This window comes from Citrus clementina, unplaced genomic scaffold, assembly GCF_000493195.1.
Source record: "Citrus clementina cultivar Clemenules unplaced genomic scaffold, Citrus_clementina_v1.0 scaffold_6, whole genome shotgun sequence".
NCBI classification, from domain to species: domain Eukaryota; kingdom Viridiplantae; phylum Streptophyta; class Magnoliopsida; order Sapindales; family Rutaceae; genus Citrus; species Citrus x clementina.
This window is the reverse complement of record NW_006262139.1, coordinates 16,441,188-16,466,200: the sequence shown is the minus strand read 5'-3', so window position 1 is coordinate 16,466,200 and position 25,013 is coordinate 16,441,188. Positions and strand designations below refer to the sequence as shown.

Genomic DNA, 25,013 nt, shown 5'->3' with positions numbered 1-25,013 from the left:
TTAGAAATGGCACCAATGCCAATACTTTTTGGAGGGATTATTACCGAATGTGCAAGAATGGCTAATGGCAACAAGTGGAGGAGAGCTAATGTCAAAAAGTGCATCAGAAATTTGGGAATTCTTCCAGCGACAAGCGGATAATTCCCAACAACGGAGTCGATCACTCAGGAATACTAGACGAATTAAGGGAGTAAATGAGGTTCAAATTGGCGAGTCAACTTCAGGAATCAAAGAAGTTAAAGAGATGGTTGAAGGTCTTGCTCGACAAATAGCATCGTTATCGACTGCTAAATCAACAGAACCACATGACCATGACTCATACTCAGATCAAGCCAATGTCATAGGTGTAATGAGAAAGCCATCAAATTACAACCCATACTCCAACACATATAACCCTGGATGGAGAGACCACCCCAATTTTTCATGGTCTCAAGGATTTCAACAGAATGGACCAGCAGCTCCAGCTCCACCAATGCAATAAATTCCTCAAGTTCCTCAAGCCTCTCAGCAACCATTTAGACCATACAATCAGAACCAGAACCACTCTCAACCTAGACCATGGGAGGATGCATTCCAGAATTTCAGGAATGTTACTCACTCCATGATTGAGCAACAGAACCGCACCATTGATGGACTACGAAATGAGTTGAGAGCAGGCTTCAACTCACAAGCTCAATCAGTTTCAAGCCTCGAAAAGATGGTGGGACAACTTGCTTCTTCAGTTCAGACATTGGCAATGACTGTTGAGAAAGGCAAATTTCCAAGTCAACCAGTGCCTAATCCTAAAGGAGTACATGAAGCAAGTACCAGTTCACCACAGCAGCATGGAGAGGTCAAAGCAGTCATGACCTTGAGAAAAAGAAAAGAAGTCGACAACAAAGTGGAGATGCCGGTGACAAAAGAAAATCAAATTGTACCTGTGAATGTTGAGGAATCATCACCGGAGGAGAAAGAAGAAACCAACCCACGGGAATATGTTCTCAAAGCTCCATTTCCTCAGAGGTTAGCTAAAGGAAAAAAGAGAAAATCCACAGGTGAGATTCTTGAAATCTTCAAACAGGTAAGTGTTAACATCCCTTTACTTGATGCTATTAAGCAAGTTCCATCTTATGCCAAGTTTCTTAAAGACCTTTGTACTAAAAAGAGAAACATGCATGTTCAAAAGAAGGCATTTTTAACAGAAAACGTTAGTTCTATCCTCCAACATAAAATTCCTCTAAAATGCAAAGACCCAGGCTCCCCCACTATCTCATGTAGCATAGGGAACCACACAATTGAGAATGCTTTGTTGGATTTAGGAGCTAGTGTAAATATGTTACCTTATTCAGTGTTTGTGAAACTTAGACTTGGAGAATTACACCCAACTCCAGTGGTGTTACAGCTTGCAGATCGGTCCACGAAAATACTTCATGGTATTGTGGAGGACGTGCTTATCCAAGTAGACAAGTTTTATTTTCCTGTTGATTTCATTGTAATTGACACTCAACCAATACAGGATTCAAGGAAGCACATCCCCATTATTCTAGGCCGACCTTTCTTGGCAACTACGGATGCTCACATTCAATGCAGGACTGGAAATATGCAGTTGTCTTTCGGCAATATGACTATGGAGCTAAACATTTTCAACATTGCCAAACAACCTCACAATGCAGATGATGGAATTGTTGATGTGGATTTAATAGAAGCATTAGTTGATGACACTCTTGTTTCAAACCTTAGTGATGATCATTTACAGACATGCTTAACTCACTTTGGTTTTGATTTTGATATTGACAGATCGGTCGAAGAGGTCAACGCCCTGCTTGACTCAGTACCATCCATGGACACTAATGAATGGAAGTCAAGAGTTGAACAACTAGCACCATCAGAGAAGAAACTCATCCCATCATCAGAATCACCACCGAAACTCGAGCTCAAACCATTACCCAACACTTTGGAATATGCATTTTTGGGGGAAGAAAGTACTCTGCCGGTAATCATCTCATCATCCCTCAATGACGAACAAAAAGGTAAGTTGTTGGATGTTTTAAAAGAGCATAAAGGGGCATTAGGATGGACCATAGCAGACATCAAAGGTATAAACCCAGTAGACTGCATGCATTACATTCACCTTGATGAAAATGCTAAATCTACTAGGGAAATGCAACGTCGGTTAAATCATAATATGAAAGAAGTTGTTAGAACAGAAGTCCTTAAGCTATTAGACGCAGGTATCATTTACCTCATTTCTGATAGTTCATGGGTCAGTCCTGTGCAAGTTGTCCCCAAAAGTCAGGAGTCACTGTAGTTACCAATGCCGATAATGAATTGATACCCACTAGAGTGATTACAGGATGGCGTGTATGCATTGATTATAGGAAGTTGAATTCTGTCACACGTAAAGACCATTTTCCTTTACCATTTATTGATCAAATGCTTGATAGATTAGCAGGCCATGAATTTTATTGCTTTCTAGATGGCTACTCAGGATATAATCAAATTCCCATAGCACCAAAAGATCAGGAGAAAACTACTTTCACTTGTCCTTTTGGCACATTTGCATATAGGAGAATGCCATTTGGATTATGTAATGCACCTGCTACATTTCAACGATGCATGTTGAGCATTTTTTCTGATATGGTGGAAGGATTACTTGAAGTCTTTATGGATGACTTTTCTGTCTTTGGAGACTCATTTTATCAATATTTACATCATCTAACACTAGTTCTGCAGAAATGTATTGAAAAGAACTTGGTCTTAAATTGGGAGAAGTGTCATTTTATGGTAAAACAAGGTATTGTTCTTGGTCACATCATTTCGAGCAAAGGTATTGAGGTTGACAAAGCCAAGGTGGATCTCATTTCTAATCTTCCTCCACCCAAAACAGTCAGAGAAGTAAGATCTTTCCTTGGGCATGCTGGTTTCTATAGACGTTTCATTAAAGATTTTAGCAAAGTTTCTAGACCCTTATGCCATTTACTTGCTAAGGATGTACCTTTTATCTTTAATGATTCATGTCTTGTGGCTTTTGAAAAATTAAAGCATTTGTTGACATCATCACCCATCATTCAGCCCCCGAACTGGAGCTTACCATTTGAGCTCATGTGTGATGCATCTGATTATGCAGTAGGAGCAGTATTAGGACAAAGGGTTGATCGAATTCCTCATGTTATTTATTATGCTAGTATGACATTAAATGATGCACAGTTGAACTATTCAACTACTGAAAAAGAAATGCTAGCAGTAGTGTTTGCATTGAAAAAATTTCGATCTTATCTCATTGGTTGTAAAATAATTATATTCACAGATCATGCTGCTCTTAAATATCTTCTCACAAAGAAAGATGCAAAAGCTAGACTAATTCGTTGGGTGTTACTTTTGCAGGAATTTGACTTGGAATTCAAAGATAAGAAAGGGACAGAAAATGTTGTGGCGGACCACCTCTCTCGTCTCCATTTTGACTCAATTACAGAGCCATTAATATTGAATGAGTCATTTCCAGATGAACAATTAATGAGTGTGGAATTATTACCTTAGTATGCTGATATAGTTAATTATCTTGTTACAGGTAAACTTCCAGAGCATTGGACCAAGCAAGACAAGGCTAAATTCTTTGCAGAAATAAAGAATTTCTTTTGGGATGACCCGTATTTGTTCAAGTATTGTGCAGATCAAATTGTTAGACGATGTGTCCCAGAAAGTGAAATTCAGAATATCCTTTCATTCTGCCATGAACAAGCTTGTGGAGGCCATTTCAGTGCTAAGAAAACAGCGACTAAAGTTTTACAATGTGGTTTCTATTGGCCATCTATATTTCGAGACGCTTACACTTTCTGTTCTTCATGTGATAGGTGTCAACGAATGGGAAGCATTACACGAAGGAACATAATGCCACTAAATCCAATTTTAGTGGTTGAGATTTTTGACGTATGGGGTATCGACTTCATGGGACCATTTCCCTCTTCTTTTGGCCATCAATACATATTGGTTGCTGTTGACTACGTATCCAAATGGGTAGAAGCAATTCCATGCAGAATTAATGATCACAAGGTGGTGATAGGATTTTTGAAAAGCAACATTGTCTCGCACTTTGGATTCCCTCGAGCAATAATCAGTGATGGTGGTGCCCACTTTTGTAACAAAGCATTCAAGGCTCTTTTGACAAAGTATTCAATCACACACAAAGTGGCGACCCCGTATCATCCGCAAACCAGTGGCCAAGTTGAGATTTCCAATAGAGAAATAAAGCACATATTAGAAAAGACGGTAAGGCCGTACAGAAAAGATTGGTCATTAAGACTTGATGATGCCTTATGGGCATATAGAACGGCTTTCAAGACCCCGATTGGGATGTCACCCTACAGGCTAGTGTATGGAAAAGCTTGCCACCTACCTGTGGAACTCGAGCATCGTGCGTATTGGGCCATCAAGAAATTCAATTTTGACATGCAGCAAGCCAGCTCAGAAAGAAGATTACAGCTGGCAGAACTTAAAGAAATTCGCAATGATGCATACGAAAATGCCAAGATTTACAAGCAACGAATGAAAGTCTTCCATGATAAGCAAATTATGAGAAAATCGTTCACTCCAGGTCAGAAAGTGCTTTTATTCAATTCTCGCTTGCACCTATTCCCAGGTAAGTTACGCTCTCGTTGGTCTGGCCCATTTATTGTTCATACTGTTTTTCCACATGGGGCAATTGAAATTAAGGACCCAAAGAACGGTGTCACGTTTAAAGTTAATGGTTAAAGATTAAAGCCATATCTAGAATACCAACCACATGAAGAAGACACCGAAATAAATTTAAGTGACCCACCAAATTTGAATTGATTTTTTTTTCTTTTAGTTGATTTGATTTTTCTTTATTTCTTTTTATTATTATTCTTTTGCTAATATAAATTGTTTTTGCATAAGTGTGTTTATTTTACCATTAAGTTTTCTCTTATCATTTTTAATCATGAGTCTCATACTTAGACCGTTCCTTCTGAACATTCTTAAACCACTTCAACGTGTCAAAACTCATCTCAAAAGGCAGATTCAATTTTGTAAAACACAACGCATTTGGGCTCTACAACCACCAGAGTTAGTAGCCTATGTTGAGGGTTTAGAACGCCAACTCAGAGACATTGAGAGAAGTGTTTACGACATCCAGTTGGAGCTTGAGGTAAATTCAATAAGAGGACGATTTTAATTTTCTTTGTGTGTTTTAATTTGTTTTTCTATTTGTGTGCTTTAGTTTGTTACCCCGGTGAAGTGGCGGATAACGGTACTCCGTGACAATCAAGTCGGTTACTTCAGTTTCCCATAATAACTGATATTCTGAGGCGAAAGTATGGACAGAAACGTGATTCTAGCGAAGCTTCACAAGCGATTCCTTTCACTTCCTCAGAATGCCCTCCTTACGATCTATAAAGCTCGGTCCGAACGCATGCGATTACTCATGAGGAATAACATACCTGCTGACATCCGTTGGTTAATCGAGGCTAAAGTACGATCGGCATGTGAGTTACCTCCAAAATTTATTGCATTCATGCCTGGTTGTGGTAAAGGAAATTATGCAAGAAAACGACGAGCTCGAAGAATTTCTGTTGCTTGTCATAAGTGTGCCAGAATGAGTTGCAATAAAAACCCATGTTCTTTAGGAATGGTGTCTGACAACAGGGAATATAAGATTCAATTCATTAGGGATGGCTTGAATAAGGAGTCATTGGATGATATCCTTCTGTCTCTTGAAACGCATCCCAGTGGATATGTGCAAAGAGCGATTCTCCAGTTATGGCCATTATTCCAGAAAGAGCATGCACGATATGCACGATATAGTCTCGGGAATCTGACTATAAACGACCCTGTTTGCCAGTTTATAAGAAAACTGGATGGGAAGCCTATCCTCGACCCATAGAGGGCGTTCAAGCCGTTTCTGGACGTAAAACCAGAGGAAGATGTGAGCCACAGTCGCAACTACTTGTAAATATCCTTTCACTTTACTGTTATTTTATTTCACTATTGTTTTATTGTGTGTATTATTGTCCTTAATAATTTTATTACTGTTTGATTTTTTCTTATTACTGTTTACTTTTTCCTTTTTACTGTTTTCTTTTTGACTCGGGAGCCACGTGCTTTACGCATTATTTGACACTGACATATTACCTCATACACAACTGTGACCCACTGTCACCAAGACTCTTAAATGTGATTTTTTTGTCAAGCACTCACAAATTGTTTTTCGAGAAGTATCACCATGGCAGCTACTCCAAATAGACAATTCAAGAACATTTGTGTGCTTTCTGGATTTACCTATGGCAAACATAAAGAGTTCGTAGAGGCAGCCATAGATCTTGGTCGAAGTATAGCAGCGAGAAAATTACACTTGGTGTATGGAGGAGGTAACCGAGGGTTATCAAAAATGGTCTCAGAAGCAGCTTTTATCAGAGGAAGTCAAGTGTTAGGCATCATCCCAAGAGTCCTAAAACCATTGGGCAGTTCGTCTGACTCATCAACTGGAGAAGAGTTAGTCGTCTCAAGTATGCAAGAAAGAATAACTGAAATGCTTAATTATGCTGATGCTTTTATTTTCCTTCCAGGAGATCTTGCAACACTAGAGGCACTTATGATCTATCTACACATTCACCAGAAACCCATCGGTTTGTTAAATGTCAATAACTTTTATGATGGCTTTATCGCATTTCTTAACCATGCAATAAAAAACTATTTCATTCCTTCTAATGTGAAAAAACTCTTTATTTGTGCTCACACTGCTACTGAGCTACTTGATATGTTACAAGCTTATAAACCGGAGCCAAACCCCTGGACCTTTGTGTTGGAGCGACCAAATAATAATGGTAACAGTAGCCGCAGTAAGAAGTACAAATTAGATTTAACTCTCCGCCTGTAAATATTTTCTTCTGTGTTGCACTACCCAGGTGATGTCTTCTAAACTCTACTTCTTTCCTTTACAACATTGAGGACAATGTTTCGTTCTGGTTAGGGGGAGGGAATAGTCGACAATTGTGGAATCTTGGTTAAGTTTTTAACAATTGTGGAATCTTGGTTAAGTTTTTACTAATTTTTTGTTGTAGAAACTAACTGTTGCTAACTTTTTGTGTTGAAGATGGCTGAATATGGAGTGTAGTTACTCTAAAAACGCATCTTCATTGTTCGAAAAAAAAATTCTTTTTCTTTATTAATCTTTTTCTTTTTATTTTCTCCTCTATAAATATACATTTTCCAACTTTTGAGTCGAAGATGACTGAATATGGAGAGTAGTGCCTCTAGAAACGCATCTTCTAAGTTAAAAAAAAAAATCATTTTCGTTTTCTATCATTTTAAGTATAACTTTTCTAATTAGTTTTTATGCATCATTTTCATATCTCTGCATACATATTTTCCTTTCATGTTTAGAATAGGTTGGGGGGTAGAATGTTGTTTAAAAAAAAATTGTGTGATTTGTTTTAACATTAGATGACATGATTAATTTCAAATTTTAGTATTTGTATTATCTTTGGTCTTAAGTGATGTTACGCTATGTTTGCTACTTTACATGTTGATGTCGGAGATAAATATGAGTTGCTTGAAGGAATGAACATGTCATAAATAAATGTCAAATGAGTTGTTGAGCCTATCACTTTCTTGGAGAGTAACCCTTTTGCCCATTCTCTATACAGCTTAGCAGTTTATTATTTTATACACGATCTCTAAATTTCTTTTGAGTTAACCCTAAAAAAAAAAAATTGTAAAATAAAAAAAAAGAGAAAAAAAAATGTGTTGCTACATTAGGAGGCCCATCTAACTAGTAGACATGGATAATTATTTACAGCCCTAAAAGACGATGGAAAGGCCGATCCGTTTGAGCCTTTCTAGCCATCCCTTTTATTAAATATCCATAGTTACCCCTTTTGAGCCTTTAAAAAAAAAAAACATTTTCTTTGTCAACTTATCATCTTGATCCACTCCGATTTGGAGTATTACTCGATGTCTTATAAGTTCCATCACCTATTTATGTTTGAGAAAAATGTAAATAATTATTTTGTTTAGTGAAGTTATGCCAAAAAAAAATAAAAAAAAAACAAAAACAAAAACAACAAAAGTTGTTGTTTCAAAAAAAAAAAACAATAATAGGTGAAATCCACCTTGTAATTTCCAAAAAAAAAAAAAAATTCTCTGCATTTTTCTCAAACATACACTTTGTTTTCCTTATTTCCCTTCTTTGTTAGCTATATCCCTAGCCTACGTTACGTCCTAATAAAAGTCATTTTTGATTTTAGGGAACTATAGTTTGAAGTAGAAGCTAGTTATATGGGTTAAAAAGATGCAGTGATGAATAATAAATAAATAAAAAGATAAATAAAGTGGGTTAACTAGCATTTTTGTTTGACTTGAGATCGTATTATTTCTAAGCTGAGGACATATTTATTTCATCTTGGTGAGAGCATGTGATATCACTTCTTTATTATTTTCTCTCTCAATTACCATTCATTGGAGTGACTATTTTTAGTGGGTTTAATTTATTTGTGAGAGTGTCACTACTTCCAGTGAGAGTTTGGGGTTTGACATGTCATTCTTGAAAGTAGATATAACAAAGTCTACTGGGCTAATTCATGTGGATGGTTGATGTGAGTGTGATGTTGCTTTAGACTGGAGATAATGCTTATACTTTTATTTGATTGCTATCATTAATCTGATTGAATAAACACGGGTGTTTCTAAATTTTTTTAAAAAAAAAACAAATCATTTTGAATTTGAATTTGAATTTTGTTTTCGCTTTATTTGCTAGGGACTAGCAATAAGCTGGTTGGGGGGTGTGTTGAGTGTTAGAAAATGCATATTTATAAAGGAGAAAACCATCATTTTACATTTCAAGTCTTACTAACAACCCTTACTTTTATGTTTTTAACATTCTTGTGATTTAATTACGTGTGTTTTATTTTAATTAAGTAATTTATGTATTTTAGGGGCATTATAGTCATTTCACAATAAAGGAGAGATCAGATGGCAAAACGGACATCACTTTTGAACTCAGGACGGTCGAAAACCTTAGGAATAGCATAAAAGGAAAAATGGCACTATTTATATGTACGGTACTATTTACGTATACGGTACTGTATACGTTACTGTTCACATAGACGGACCGATGTCGTGGCATTGACCGATGATGTGGCATTGACTGATGAGGTGTCACGATCCTGTTGGACTAAAATTCTTATGTACTGTTGATGGTGACGTGGCAGCATATCAGTGGACGAAAAATCTCGCGTACGGTGCATGCATCACACAGGATTATTTTCAACCAAACCGCGTTACTGTTCATCCGAGTCAAACCGTGTTACTGTTCATCCGTGTGGTCAAACCGTGGACTGTTGACTGATGACGTGGCGCAATCCTGAGCGTCCAAACTGTTTTTAATTTGATATCTCTGAATCCATTTTTGGGATCAATTTTCTGTAATTCCCTCTCCATCTTGTATTTTCTTCGTAGTTTAATAAATTCCCATTTTGCCCCTAGTTCAATTATGAGTGGCTAATTTTCTTTCAAGCTTGGGTTGAAGGTGAAGTCTCAACATGTGTCATGGGCTTAATTTGGTAAATTTATTTTCTCTTCCCCTCTAGTTTTTGTGGATGTTTTGACTTCTCGTCGACAAATAATACTAATCTTGTCTAGTACCGCCTTGGTTACACCGGCTCTCTAGTATAAGGTTATTATTATTTGGCACGGTAAGCCCTTAGCACCATATTGATTAGAGCGTGGTTCATGAGGTGTGGATTCCCCCCTCATGATTTAATTGGCATTAATACGGATTATTTAGCTCATGATGCATGTTGATACGGATCCAGATACCCAAGTACGTCAATTTAATAGATTTTCTCTTCAATTTATTCTCTCCATTGCAATTCCAATTTTAGAATTTATTCTCGCCATTTTAATTTAAGTATTAGCATATTCCAAATCATTTCCACCATAAATCCAACTACCCATTTACAAAATTAATTCTATATATAATTAAAATCCACCTCCTCATGGGATCGACACTCGTCACCATTAGTCTATACTACAATAGATTCGTGCGCTTGCGAGTACATTAAAATTTGCACAACATTCGTTAAGTTAGTTATAGTGACGTGGCAGTCCAATAAGCGAAATAGTTGCTAGCTTGTTAGTTTGTTATTCTGTTTCTTAGAAAGATGTAATACACGTGAAGATGATGTATGTGTTGAGAAGATTCTGGACAACAGTATATAAGCTTGTAATCTCATTTGTTAATGTGTTGAATAAAAAATGAATTTCCTCAGATAAATTTTCTCTGATTTTCACTCAAATTTTCTTAGTAACCAAACACTCTAAATCAGCTGATCAAACTCTAATTTGGTATCAGAGCCTTGAATCACTTTTCGTTCATGGCTTCTTCAAGTCATAGTACAAATGTTTCTTCCTCAATTTCAACATTTACTTTCACAACACCAATCAAGCTTGATAGATCGAATTATACTATATGGAAATCTCATATCCTTTCAGCCATTCGAGCAAACAATCTAGAAGGCTTTCTTGATGGATCACGTACTTGTCCAAACCAGCTGCTGACTGATGAATCAACGAGCACAAATGTTGCTGTCATCTTAGAAAATCCTGCTTACACTACTTGGAAAAGGCAAGATCAGATGATCTTGAGCTGGCTTTTATCTTCAATCAGTATGGAGATCTTGAGTATTGTGGTAAATTTTAAACTTCTCGAAAACTTTGGATAAGTCTAGAGGAACAGTTTGGATCTAAAACAACAGCTAAGAAAGTGCATTTAAAGATGTTGCTAAATAATCTTAGGAAAGGATCCATGTCAATGACTAAATATTTTTGTAAACTGAGGTCAGTAACTGATGAATTAGCAATGGCTGGAAGTCCAATTAGCTCTCTTGACTTCAATACACATTTGATCTCAGGTCTAGGACAGCATTACTATCCTGTTGTGGTTTATATTGAGGCAAATGTTCTTAAAATGAGCATTAATGAGGCTTATTCTATGCTGTTATCTCATGAAGCTAGGCTTGAGAGTAATCATTCTAGTGCAGCTAAGGAAACTAAGTTGAATTTTACTGCTAATGTGGCTCAGACTGGTAATAATCAGAAGAAGTCAGGAAATAATGCTAATTGGAATACTAATAACCAGGGAAATTGGAATGGAAATTTTGTGAATAGAAATGGAAATGGTAATTTTAACAACAAAGGAGGTTATGGATCTGGCAGAGGTGGCTATATGGAACAAAATTCAAGGAGAGGCTGGTTTAGAAATCAAGGAAGAGGTTCAAACTCTGGTGGTTTTAATGGAAATACTGGTAGATTCAATGGAAATGGTGTTTTCAATGGTGGAAATCCTAGATTCTCTGGTGGTTTTAGTAGAGGAGGTGGCAGAGGAAACATTACTTGCCAAATTTGTTTTAAACCAAATCATTCAGCTGTTGATTGCAGAATCAATTTCAATAGGAATTTTTAATTCACACTAGATTCTCAACCAGTGTGGATTTTATATTTAAGGATATCATTTCTAAAGAAGAGGAGATACATAGAGTGGCTAATATTTTTGAAAACATAATAATAAAGTGGATAAATTTTTTGGTCGAGAGCTTCCAGCCTGGCCTTTTTTTAAGTTAAACATGGATGGAGCTGGAAGTCGTCGGGAGTAGCATCTATTGATGGCTTAATCAAGAATTCTCTTGGTGAATGGATAGAAGGTTTTGGAATGAACATTGAGATATGTTCGATCACAATGGCTGAACTTTGGGAATTATATCAAGGACCTTCTTTAGCATGGAATAAGTGTATTCGGATGCTTCAAATTGAAGTTGACAACTTGTGTGTTACTTAATTATTGCAGATCAAAGAGGGCTGCCATAATGTTTCATCCCCTCTTGTTAGAAGCATTCAAGAACTTCTATCTCATAATTGGCAGGTTTCGTTGTGTTATGTTTATCGTGAGGCTAATTTTACGGCTGATTTCCTTGCGAATTACGCTCTATCGTTGCCTATTGGTCTTTATATTCTTAGCATGAGAACTACTTTCCCTCGTTTTGTTTCAGCCTTAGCTTGATAGGCTTGTTTTTTACCCAAAAAAACAAAACAATATTTAAGTGGTAGGCAGGTCTTAAATAAGTATTTTTCATTGCCAAGAATAACACATTAATTTACAAAAATACTAAAAGGGTAGAATCATCAAAATAATAGGTTAGATCCAAAAGCTTAACCGTGAAATTCATGATCCAAACAATAGGCATAGCATTTTAAGTCTAATTTACAACATTATCCTCTTGATCTTGTGCAAGAAAATATGCAACCGTGAGGAAGGGCTACGTGGAAACTAGTACCAGCTAGCTTTAAGTCCATACTCAATTATTACTTGATCAATAAACTTATTTAGCAAAAAGCTTGGGGCAGAGCAAAATGGCAAGCGCATGCAAGCGTGGGAACCATGAATGAAAAGCTTGTGTAATTGGAAAGTATCAATTAAGCCTAATCTGTGTTTAGCCCCACGACAAAAAATGGCTCGCCCCCAGCAAGCTTCAGCATTACAATCAGTTTACGACTTCCGAGATATAAAAAAGAAGAGTTGATCAAGATTGACCCAAATGTTGTGCTGCATCATTTAGCTTGTACGTAAATCAAAAGAACGAGCAAGAAACAATGATTTTTTTTTTAAAAAAGAAAAAATTTCTTGAATACCCAAATACAAACTTCGCCATAACGCTCAATCTGTCTGCTCAGTGGCGTGATACGTGGCGTAAACAGGCCCGCTGCTGGCTTCAACAAAAGCAGCATGATATTTGATCGATGCACATCAGTCTACCTCAACAAATCAAAAGCTTTTAAGGCTTTTTTTCTTTTTTTCTTTTTTCTGATACGATATGATGCATCCATCTCTCCTAAAGCGTTGAAATAAAGTTGCAGTACTAATTAGATTTGGCAGTGGGCCGGTTTTGCTCTGCTCTGATAGTTTCATGTGGGGGCTATTTTTATGTCATGCTCGATTCTATTTGTGTCTATTGTTTTACTTTTACTTAGGGTTCAACGAAGAAGAAGAATCAATCATAATAAATGCTTCCTCAAATTTTACCGCACACTTGCATTCTATTTCTGCCCCTCCATCTTCAAATCTGGCCACTCACTCATTATCCTCTTGCTGGCAAGAAAACCCTATTTATGGTATCGAATCTAGCATTTAAGTACATGAAGATACACAAAGCTACCTATATCCGACACACACGTACGTCGCGATTTTCACACTAGATTGTAAATACTAAATCGACTCAAGAAATTTTGGATTAATTTATATTAATTTTTAATTAATACCCGAGTCGTGCAATATATAATTCAGTAGTCTAATATATTTTAATCTAATTCTACGTGACAAACATAATTTATTTTTTCTAACTATTTTAAATAGGATTTTGATAAATTTACTAACAATATAAATATTTCAAAAAATTAAAATAACAAAAAAAAATTAAAATACTTGGTCGAAAACATCTTTTAAATATGATACGTATTTCAACATTTTTATAAGAAAAATTAATTATCCAATAAAAAACTGTGAAATACGACGTAATTAAGCACTAGCCAACTTTAAAAGACCAACGTTTTTGTTTTCGAAGCGAGCAAAACGTTTTTCCTTCGGTTGATTTATTTATCATTTATGATTTATGAGACATTCCAGCGAATTTCTTTCCTTTTTATTTTAATGGGATCACATTGGTCAAAATATTCGGGTCACGAAATTATAAAATGATGCAGGCACATGAGATGGATTAGAATCAGGCCGCCTCAAACGATTTTATAACTCTCTGTAATATCCTCCATTTGGCTTTTTTTTTCCCTTTTTTTTTTTCCAACACAAAGTTCCCGCAAAGAGAATAATTCTTGTCTTTTTGTTACATACAAATATCAAAACAAAGGAACTGAGCCTCGCATGTCAAATCAAGACGAGCTCACTAATAAAATACTCTTAAATTAGGGATCTGTTGGGATTATATAATATTTTTAATATTTATGCTCAAAATTAACGAGTCAAATTCATTTCTAAATATATATATATATATATATAAGATATTTCTTTTTATTTTTATTTATTTATTTTTAAAACAATGTGAAAAAAGAAAGATAAGTTACGTATGTGAATCAGTGAGTGGTTACTTGCCTAACCCATAAAACAAAACAAAATAAAATAAAATAAAAAAGACAGAAGAATGAATTATATGATGCGGCTGCTTTTTAATTTTAATCAAGTTATTACACCAAAGACGCAAGCATCGCAAAAAGAGAAAGCCGGTTGTTCGAGAGTCATATGAGACCCACTTGGTGTACAGCGCGCCACTGCACAAAGAAGACATTTGGCATATTTTCTCTTCTTATTCCCCCCGCTCTTTTTTTGTTTTTTGGCTCTTCCAATCTGTCCCTGTAAATTCCATTCATTCTAAATTTTCCTCCATATTTTGTTATTGTTTCTTTCATGTCCCTGTTAGTGCAATGGGTCAACTCTGAGGTGTAGACATTTGCATATTTAAAAATATATATTTGAGGCAGACTTCATCAATTAGCTATAATTTTAAAATAAACTGTAACAATTACTTGGTCTAGTTATAATTTGATCTATGGTTATCATCATCTAGTCCGAACATAATACTTAAACTATGCAGACACCTACATTAAAGAATTATTGATAATATATTATATTATATTATATTCACCCTAAGGATTGCCTCAAAATTTTCCCTACTTATTTATCAAACCCTATTTAAACAATTCAATTTTTGTAGATATAGAAAATATGACTAAATAATATTCGCAAATAAAGATGTACATTGTCACACTCACCATTTAGTTTGTGTGATCCTCACCTATATACTTTAAATTTGTACGGAAAAGTCTATATCATATTCGTAAATAAATAACATTTACAAATAAAGATGTATATTGTCATACTCACCATTTAGTTTGGTGAGCCTTACCTATACACTTTAAATTTGTAAGGAAAAGTCTAAGTTTCAAATATAATGACATAGTTTTTTTTAAATTTATTTAGAGAGATTTTTCTTATTATGATTCTCTATATTGACATTCTGCATCATGCTTTTAATTGTTGTTTTGATTATTATATATTAGCATTTGTCTAGGTTCGTCTTCACAATTTCCAAAGTGAAAAATTATTGGATTTAATAAATAGAAGTTTTGGTGTCAGAATACAATTTTCTGAAACCTAAAGGGCCTTAAAGTAAACCGAATTTTTTAATCCAGCTTGCTATCATTCTGTCCCTTTTCTAGATGTTAGTTAAAATAACAACCCCAAAATGGAAAAAAAAAAAAAAAAAAAACAAATTCAAGCAATAAAAGAGAGAATTAAAAAATCTAAGAAACAAATGAATCCTCTTAACCCCATCCTATCTCCCCGCTCGTTGCCCCCGTCCCGTTCCGACCATTCGTCCTTCCCCCCTCGCTTCGCTTAGCCGACAACCTTCACAGACCCTAAAGAACACGAGAATTAAATATTCTCAAAAAAAATTTTAAATTAAAAATTAAATAAACACGCACTACAAAAATATCAAAAGACTCAAAAAAAAAAAAAAAACCACTCTCTTCAAAACAGCATCACTTCATTTCCCTTTCACACTCTCACTCTCACATTCCCCTCCAGCCTCTCTGTTGCGGTCATGCTATAATGTGAAACCGTAACCAACTAAACAATTTAGTTAGGGTTTTTGTTAGATCCGTACGGTAATCAACTCCACCTGTGTTACCTAATGGGAAATTGCTGCAGATCTCCGGCGGCCGTCGCCAGAGAAGACGTTAAATCGAACTATTCGAGTCACGATCACGCCCGCAAAGAAGCTGGCGCCAACAAGAAGCAGCCGATTACTGTGCTGGCCGGAGTGCCTAAGGAGAACATCGAGGATAGGTATCTAGTCGACCGCGAGCTCGGCCGCGGCGAGTTTGGGGTTACGTACTTGTGTATCGACCGGGACACGCGCGAATTGCTCGCTTGCAAGTCGATTTCGAAGAGGAAGTTGCGGACGGCGGTGGATATCGACGATGTGAGGCGTGAGGTGGCGATTATGAAGCACCTGCCGAAGAATTCGAGTATTGTGAGCTTGAAGGAGGCGTGTGAGGATGATAATGCGGTCCATTTGGTGATGGAGCTGTGTGAGGGCGGAGAGTTGTTTGATCGGATTGTGGCAAGAGGACATTATACGGAGAGAGCGGCGGCGGCGGTTACCAGGACGATTGTGGAGGTTGTGCAGTTGTGTCATAAGCATGGTGTGATTCACAGGGACTTGAAGCCGGAGAATTTTTTGTTTGCTAATAAGAAGGAGAATTCGCCCTTGAAGGCTATTGATTTTGGACTCTCTATATTCTTTAAGCCGGGTGAGATTCTAACTATTAGGTTGTTTTTGCTAATATGAATTATTTCATTTAATTTGATCAGGTTTTGTGAGTTAATGATATACTATATCTAGCCGGAGTTGCTCGATTTGTTTTTAGTATTTTATTTAGTGCTTGTTATGAGTATGTGAGTTGGAATTGATTTGCGTTTATGTTGAAAGTACAAAGGACGTTGTTGCGGACACTCGGCGCCCTTGATTAAAGATATACATGAGATGTTTTGTTAGTGAAATGTAGGTGCTAGAGCTGGGATTTGGAAGTGTGGCAAAGTTTCCATTGGAAGTTCAGTGAGGTCAGAGCTGGTTTAGCTTTAGTGAAGGGACTGATGAGGGATTGGGTTTCTTGCAAGTTAATAGGAGTTTCAAGAGGGTGCCAAGATGCTAAACAAGAATAGTATGATGAAAGAATTAAGGAGTATGTTATTAAATGTTTGCAGATCATTTTGTTGTTCATGATGACTGTTTATGCATTCACTGATGGTTGTATGGTCTACTGGTAAGCCTGATGTTTGGAGTGCTTTGTAGCTGGGAGGTTAGTGATTCAGTGTCTTGCGTAATTGAATTTGTTAAAATCCTAGAGCGGAGCTTTATTCAGCTGACACGATATGAATTTGTTTCTTAATCTGGCTTTCTTATTGAATGATTGAACAATTAAACCAGCTTGACAGAGCTAGTTAAGTGAAAGAATGAGTTTTTAACCTTAATTGGAAACAGTGCCACCACTCCTGTGCAAGTAATTTTCTTACACCCATCAACAGGCACTGGCATTGTAGATCTAGTCTTAGTAGGATACATTTATCTTGCTCAGTCACACTCTTGTATCATTGTTCACCACATCATTGAGAATTGTAGGTATGTATTTCTGTTTTATTAAGCTTTAGCTTGTAAATACTATTGGGTGGTGAGTGGCTAAGCACATGAGAGATTGAAGGTGGTTGGCTGATGATTCAGAACCATAGATTTTATGATAACTACTGTCATATTTGCAGAACCGTAGATTTTATAGTATCCTTGTTTTTGTCAATTATGGTTGTTGGGCCCGCTATTTTAACACTGAAAGAGTGCTTTTGATTGCTTAAACTTCACATTTCCAGGTGAGAGATTCTCTGAGATTGTTGGGAGTCCCTATTACATGGCTCCAGAGGTGCTTAAGCGGAATTATGGGCCGGAAATAGATATATGGAGTGCAGGAGTCATACTTTATATTTTGTTGTGTGGAGTTCCCCCATTTTGGGCTGGTATGAATATTCTTAGTTCTGTCTATACTTGCCTTTGCATTATTATTATCTATCTTTTTTTTTCCTTGTTTTCTGCTTAACCTAAAGTGCACTTTCATGCAGAATCTGAACAAGGGGTTGCTCAGGCTATTCTTCGTGGGCTAATAGATTTTAAACGGGATCCATGGCCAAATGTTTCAGAGAGCGCTAAGAGTCTAGTCAGACAAATGTTGGAGCCAGACCCAAAGCTTCGACTAACAGCGAAGCAAGTGCTTGGTAGTTTTCATCTCTTTTATGATGTCTTTGAATGTTTAATGTTTTCTGTGCTTCCAAGCATGTTTTTCTTTTTCTTTGTCCCCGATGGAGGGGTGTGGTTAAGTTGGTGTGGTGGTCACACATCCTAGTTTCAAATCTTACCTATGTTAAAAATTCTACATGCTACTTGTGATGATCATGCATTACATCTGAATCTTCAGCATTTTGAGAACCATATACCTGCTTGCAGCACTACAGTTTCACTGGACTTACATCTTTACGAGGTTACATGTGCTATTGTTATATGGTTTGATATAGGTGCTGGAGTACTTTATCTTGGCTAATTGTTCCAACTTGCGTCAAGTTTTTTGTTGATTGATTGTGAGCTTTAGAGATAGTTTTTGTTTGTTATTACAAGTGATAGGTAATTGTAATCGTATAACTAGAGGACAGGGATTAATTTTATGAAATTCGACGATGTTATTATTGGTGCTAGCTGATACATTTTACACGTGCCTTATAAATGTTGATTTCATTTGTCTAATGCATATTTTCTTTCCTTTTGGCAGAGCATCCTTGGCTCCAAAATGCTAAAAAAGCTCCAAATGTTCCTCTTGGTGATGTTGTCAGGTCAAGGCTTAAACAGTTTTCGATGATGAACAGATTCAAAAGAAAAGCCCTTAGGGTTGGTTGATGCAAAAAGTTCTACCATTAGATTCTTTATACAGTATTGCTTTTCCATGACAAGTTTTTAAAAATGGTTCTGTTAATTAGGTTATTGCTGAGTTCTTATCTGTTGAAGAAGTTGAAGACATCAAAGAAATGTTCAAGAAGATAGACAGTGATAATGATGGAGTTGTTTCAACTGATGAATTGAAAGCTGGCCTTCGAAATTTTGGCTCCCAGCTTGCTGAGTCAGAAGTTCAGATGCTTATTGAAGCTGTGAGTGTACTTTCTCTTTACATATGTCCTTCCATCAGTGGTCCCTACCATTCAACAAATATCTAGTGAGACCAGACATTGGATACTGGCAATTGATAGAATAGGACTGCATATAACCACAATGTCCATAGCTGGCTAACTTAAGTTGACTAGTATTTATCACACTGTTAAGCAGTTCGGCCTTCCTATGGATCCCACCCATGTGGTATGTTTGACTCACGCAAAACTGATTACCTTAAATGTCACATGTTTCATGCAATCAGACTATGATGTGGCTGTGGTGCTTGAATTTACTGTCCCTGCCTTCCTTTAGGCAAATTTATTGATAATTGATAATGCATGTTCACCAGTTCCAATTTTCCACGTCTCTAAAGCACTCTACTAGGACAATCGTATCATTCATAAATATATATTAAAAGTCTGTAAAAATAATCCACTTTTACAGATAATTGAAAAAGAAAATGATTTATGTTCCAAAAATCTATCTGCACTTTGGAGGTTGAGGATACATTTTTGTTGGTGATTTGCCTATTGCTACGTCTTTTATGTAGGATGTGTATTTAATGAAAAATGACCAAAATGTCTTGGAAATCATCCTCTGTTGCTGATTCTATACACATTCTTAGGATGCTATTGATTCTATTCTTAACGATCTTACAATGCAAGTAACCCCTTTCTCATTTTCTGTTTTCTGTTTTTGGCATCATGTTGATCAGTTGTAAGCATTAGGTGTACCTTTTAACAGAAGCTATATTCTTGCCATGTGACTCATTTTGTGCGGCTGAAATATTCAGGATGGATCAGATATATCTGGAATTTGAAAAGAGATGATGCATTGTTGGTCAAACATGTGTGTTCTTTATAAACATTACTGTTTTATTCGGGGGTAAAAAAATTACGTTATGGAAGAGTATAATGATGTAAGAATAATATACGCATGATCATTACCCTCTATTCTGTATACAACTGCAGATTATTTGTTGCTGGTGTTTGCTTATGCTTCTTCAGTCTTCCTCTGTCCTTGCAGCGTAGGTTAATTTTGAAAACTTCAACTTTCTGTTTTGAATGGGATGTGTTTGTTGACAGGTAGATACTAACGGGAAAGGAACATTGGACTATGGGGAATTTCTTGCCGTCTTGCTCCATCTACGAAGAATGGCCAATGATGAGCATCTCCACAAGGCTTTCTCCTACTTTGACAAGGATGGAAATGGTTATATTGAGCCAAATGAGCTCCGTGATGCATTGATGGAAGATGGAGCAGATGACTGTACTGATGTAGCAAATGACATCTTCCAAGAAGTTGACACAGACAAGGCAAACATTTCATTTTTTTCTCCTTTTTCCTGCTGTCGAATGCATTATTGATTCAACAAAACTCCGTCTGATATCATTGTTCCATAAATGCAGGATGGCCTGATAAGCTATGATGAATTCGTGGCCATGATGAAAACTGGAACCGATTGGAGAAAGGCTTCTCGTCATTACTCAAGAGGAAGATTCAACAGTTTGAGCATCAAGCTGATGAAAGACGGTTCCCTAAATTTGGGAAATGAGTAGGCATGTATGTGTTCCAAACTGTGGTCGTTCATTAACCCAAGTGCGGGATCGTTCCCTGTACACCGCGAACTTTCTTCCTTTGATGATTCATTATTGGGGCACCTGATAAAATGACTCCTTTTTCGGTGGTGGTTTGGGAGGATCATGGAGGATGGGTAACCTTATTTGCCTTTGCAGGTATTTATTGTGTAAAAGATGGAGCTTGCACCCGTGGTAACTCCATGTATGATTCTGCGCTTCTTTATCACTCGACCTCTGGTCATTATTTCTGCTTGACAGTGTGGGACTGGCAAACTATGTAGTGTTGTAGTATATTCTTATCCAAAAAATATTTTCACTGTTCAATTTGGCGCTCGTACGTGGTGTCTCAAAATTGGCGAACGTGCTTCAGTGTTCTAGATGTAGTAAAAGATCATTAATTTGAAGGCTGTTGATTGTATCTTGAGCTTTTTCTAGTAACAAATCAAGTTGGTTTCACTATCTAAGCTATACTTAGTTCACTTTTGAAGTCGTTGATATCTTGGACTTAGGATGGCAATGGGTAATACCTGTTGTAGGTTTGTCATTACTAAATCTGCATTTGTTAAAAATTTAAATTACTAAACTCGTTTGCAACCTTTTGTGGGTTTTTCATTTAAAATTATAAATATTTAAAAAATATTTTTAACAATACATCAAAGTTTAAATTATATAGTTCAAATTATAAATTTATAACCTGAAAAAATATATGTATGTATGTATGTATGTATAATGAAAACACACACGTTGCAGTGAAATAAATTGGGTTTATGAATTAGGACTTTTAACTTATATATATTTATGATTAAAGTTTTTAATATAATTTTTATGATTAAAATTAAAAAGATAAATAATTAAAATAAAGAATGTAAGTTGGCAGATACTTGCTCGGGTATCCGGTGATTTTTTCTCAAAATTAAACACACCCACAACTTGCTGTGAATTTAAATTTGCAATATCACCTGATCGCAAACCATAAAATTATTAGCGGTAGGTATGTTTGGACAAATTTACGAATTTGTGGATAATTTTACCATCTCTCTTGGTGAGTGCGGTGTGGCAATACGATTTTCTTGGCTTTGTAGCTGGGCCAGCAAGTGTAGCTGGAGGCTTTAAATTGTCTTTCGGCTATTTATGTAATTTCGTGTTTGCGCCTTGAAGTACTTTTTAAGTACTTTTTATGAGCTACAACGGGGACCTTATTTATTAAGTCGTGATATGTGATTCCTTCAAATTATTTCACTAATTTTTAGAAATATCCTTATTAACTAAAAAATATTATTTTATTTTATTATCTCTCTACCTCTCCAGTCTCTAGTATAAGTGTGTAATAATTGCCCTCACCACTTCATCAAGTTCATCGTCATCACCATTACCATCAGCACCACCAACATCACATATCTTCTTTACTATCAATTCATTAGAAAACTTCCACCAACATATGATGAGTGTTAATATTGGGTCCTATTAAATTTTTTGAACAAGTGGTGGGTTTAATTATTATTAATGATATTGGTTTTGATTTTGTGTAAGAATCTAAGATTTAAAATTGTGAATCAATTAAAAAGACGAGAGAAATGTAAGAGATGAGAAGTTAATCTATTGAGAATTTGAAAGAGAAGGATAAATATTTATTTTTTAATTATTTTTATTTCAATAAGGGTAATTTTAGAATAAAAAATATTAACTAAAAAGTGAGGGTCGGTGAAATAAATTGAGAGGGTCAAAAACAACTATTTTATCTTTATAGACCATATTATCATTTTAAGTGTCAAATTTTAATGACCGGTGATATTATTTCTTTTTTTTTATATAATTTACTAAATTAATTAGAATTCTCTCATTATTTGAGCTCTTGTGAATTTTTAAAGATCTTGTACTGCTTGTCTTTTAATAATAGTATATAATTATGATTTACATTTTAATTTATTAACTACCAATCATTTAGATAAATTTTACTCAAGAGAAGGACTGAACATGAGAGGATTCTTATCTCGCATAGACAAGTCACTGTTAGCAAAGGCAAGTCACTGTTACCAATTTTCTTACTATTGTTTTAAGTGCAATAACTGATAAGGAGTACCAACAGACATCCAAATTGTATTCTAAAATTTTATCCTATATGACGTGATATTTATCAAATGCTTGAATGTTAAATCATATGAGATGAAATTTTGGGATGTGCACCAGTAATTGATAAATTCAGTTTGAATAGAGGTGAATAGAATCGGTCTGGATCGATTTTTGCTCAAAATTCAACCCAAAGTCGTCGGTTTGCATTTCACTGAGTATTTGAGCGTATCATAGACCAAAAGCCCAGCCGTCCAGGTTTCTGAATTTAGGAAAATTATTATAATTGGGCCTACATATTGTATCAGACTGATCCTGGGGCTTCAGGTAACCCAATCCTATGCCAACATCAACAAACTCACATTCTAAAAATCAAAATTATTATTATTATTGATGCCACAGAAGGAAAAATGGAAAAAAAAATAAAAAGCTCAAAAGAAGTAAATGGAAGTGGAAGTGGAACTGGAGTGAGCTCGGATTCCAATGTTCTGTTGGTGTGAAACAGTCTGTCTTTGCCCAATGGAGCAATTGGAAGGAGGAATTATTTGGTTTTTTCGAGCGTGTGGGAAACTTTAATGGGAGATTGGAGTTGGAGTCTCTTCGTATTTTGTTTGAGTAGATTTTTCTAATTTAGAAGTAGGTCTCTTTTTTGGACTTAAGTGCATATTTGGTTTAAAGAAATATAAAGGGAGGAGAGGAGAAGAGGGAAAAGAGATAAGGGGAGAAAAATGAAATTTCATATCCAACCAAACAATGAAAATGAAATTGATCCCTTTTTTTCATTTACTTTCTCTCCTCCTCTTTCCTTTCCGATCATCTCCTCTTTTACTATTTATTCCAACCAAACATGGACTACAGGTAGATTTTCGAACTGAATTTTAAATGACTTGCATTAAGGCAAATCGTGGCATACTTCTTAATATACCATAAATATTTGAATTGTATTACAATATTTAAAAGAAATTAAATTATCTCTATTTAACATTTATTTTTGATCGTTTAAAAAATATAGAGATAGTTTTTGGTCCCCCTGCCTGTATGGCTTAGTCCCCTACCTACATAGGATTTGAACTAGGGTTCCCTACCTATATAGGATTTGAACTAGGGTGGCTAATCAAAGAAGTTGCATAAAAACTACTCAAGCCAAACCTTTAGAACAAGTGGTCCAGTATAGATGAGGTGGTTTTACACACACAAGGGAAAAAAAAAAGGTTTAATGGCATGACTCAAATATTAATACAAGAGATTTTGCTTAAGTATCATGGATGTTCCATTTGGTTATACCTTTTTTAATTAATTTATACAAGTAGAATCTTTCTTTTTTTTGGTTGTCAATGAAAGTTTTTCTTAAGAACTGTAAAATTATTTTAATCGATAAATTTTTAAATTTTTTTATGAAATGAGTGAAATAAGAATGTAAAATATATAATAGGCATTATAGACAATTGAACTTAAAAAAAAAAAAAAAAACTCCAACCTCTATTCTCCAAAGCTCAAATTTGAATTTTTATTAATAGAGACAAAACATATTATTTAATATGTAAAAAGCTCTCCTCAAAGTGAAATCAATAACAACAATTTTTTTTTAAAAAAAAAAAAGTTTTTGGAATCAAATAACACACTAACCAGACACCTATGCAAAATTTTCATTCTCTTTTTAGTCATTTTATTAAAATATAAAAGTGAAATTTAAAAAACATATAGTAACTAGGATATCCTTACACAAAGGGTGGGGGAAATATTATCGCCCATATAATTTGTTCATAGAAATGGGGCGTGTAAAGATAAACTACGGACGTTCGACGGTGCAACTTGTAATTTTTCTTGGATATTTCTAGGAGAACATGGTGAGGCTTTTCCGGCTGAGATTTTGGATCAAATGACACATACTCTTACCAAATAAAAAAAATTAAAGCATATTTGAATGGTCAGTGCTTGTCAAAATTTTGTAAAGTGATTCGCATTCAAATAAGCAAAAGGAATATTATTATTAGTTGGATAAACAAGCTAGTTTGGACACCACTTCAGACAAATGATTGTGTGTTAGCTATAATGCTTTTGCTTGTCGACATAGTTTTTGAAAAAAAAAAAAAAAAAAAAAAGCACATGTAGATATTGCAGATGATAAAAGCAAAAGCAGCAGCAGCGAGCCCTCAACTGCAAAGAATTTCACGGCCACTTCAGTCTGTCTTGTTAGGCGCTGTTGCATGTTCATGTCAGTCGCTCTCACGCACATTAGACACCAATGTGATCAATCTTCATCTCTTAACTTTGAACATCCTATCTATCCCAACGTGTTGAAAATATGACATTTTATAAGGTACATGCAAAAGATTGAGTCTTTATCTGATGTGAACGTTTACTTTTAAATAAAATCGTGATACGTCGTTATTTTAAAAAAAAAAAAACATCATTTTAACTAATTAAGGAAAGATCTGTGTTCTAGCTTTGCTAAAATAAAATTTACGAAAGATAACGGTTCTATTAAACTTAATTTTATTTTTGTCCCCTTAGTTTACAAATCCTTCATATTACTTTACTCTAGGGTTCTAAGGTGCCATTT

The 25,013-nt window shown here is 35.5% G+C and overlaps 1 protein-coding gene across 1 annotated transcript; it reads left to right on the top strand.

The window, feature by feature from the left end:
* Positions 1-15,332: 15,332 nt before the first annotated feature.
* LOC18038077 (calcium-dependent protein kinase 13) lies at positions 15,333-20,792 on the top strand. Its single transcript, XM_006429341.2, has 7 exons — positions 15,333-16,371; positions 17,483-17,626; positions 17,729-17,881; positions 18,430-18,545; positions 18,635-18,802; positions 19,889-20,119; positions 20,213-20,792. Exons 1-7 carry the CDS (start codon positions 15,750-15,752, stop codon positions 20,360-20,362), a joined length of 1,584 nt encoding a protein of 527 aa, XP_006429404.1. The 5' UTR covers positions 15,333-15,749; the 3' UTR covers positions 20,363-20,792.
* The last annotated feature ends 4,221 nt before the right edge of the window (positions 20,793-25,013 follow it).

Coding starts and splice junctions, on each gene's coding strand:
- LOC18038077 (XM_006429341.2), top strand. CDS start 15,750: ATGGGAAATTGCTGCAGATCTCCGGCGGCCGTCGCCAGAGAAGACGTT. Junction 18,803..19,888: donor TTCAGATGCTTATTGAAGCT/GTGAGTGTACTT, acceptor GTTTGTTGACAG/GTAGATACTAACGGGAAAGG. Junction 20,120..20,212: donor AAGAAGTTGACACAGACAAG/GCAAACATTTCA, acceptor CCATAAATGCAG/GATGGCCTGATAAGCTATGA.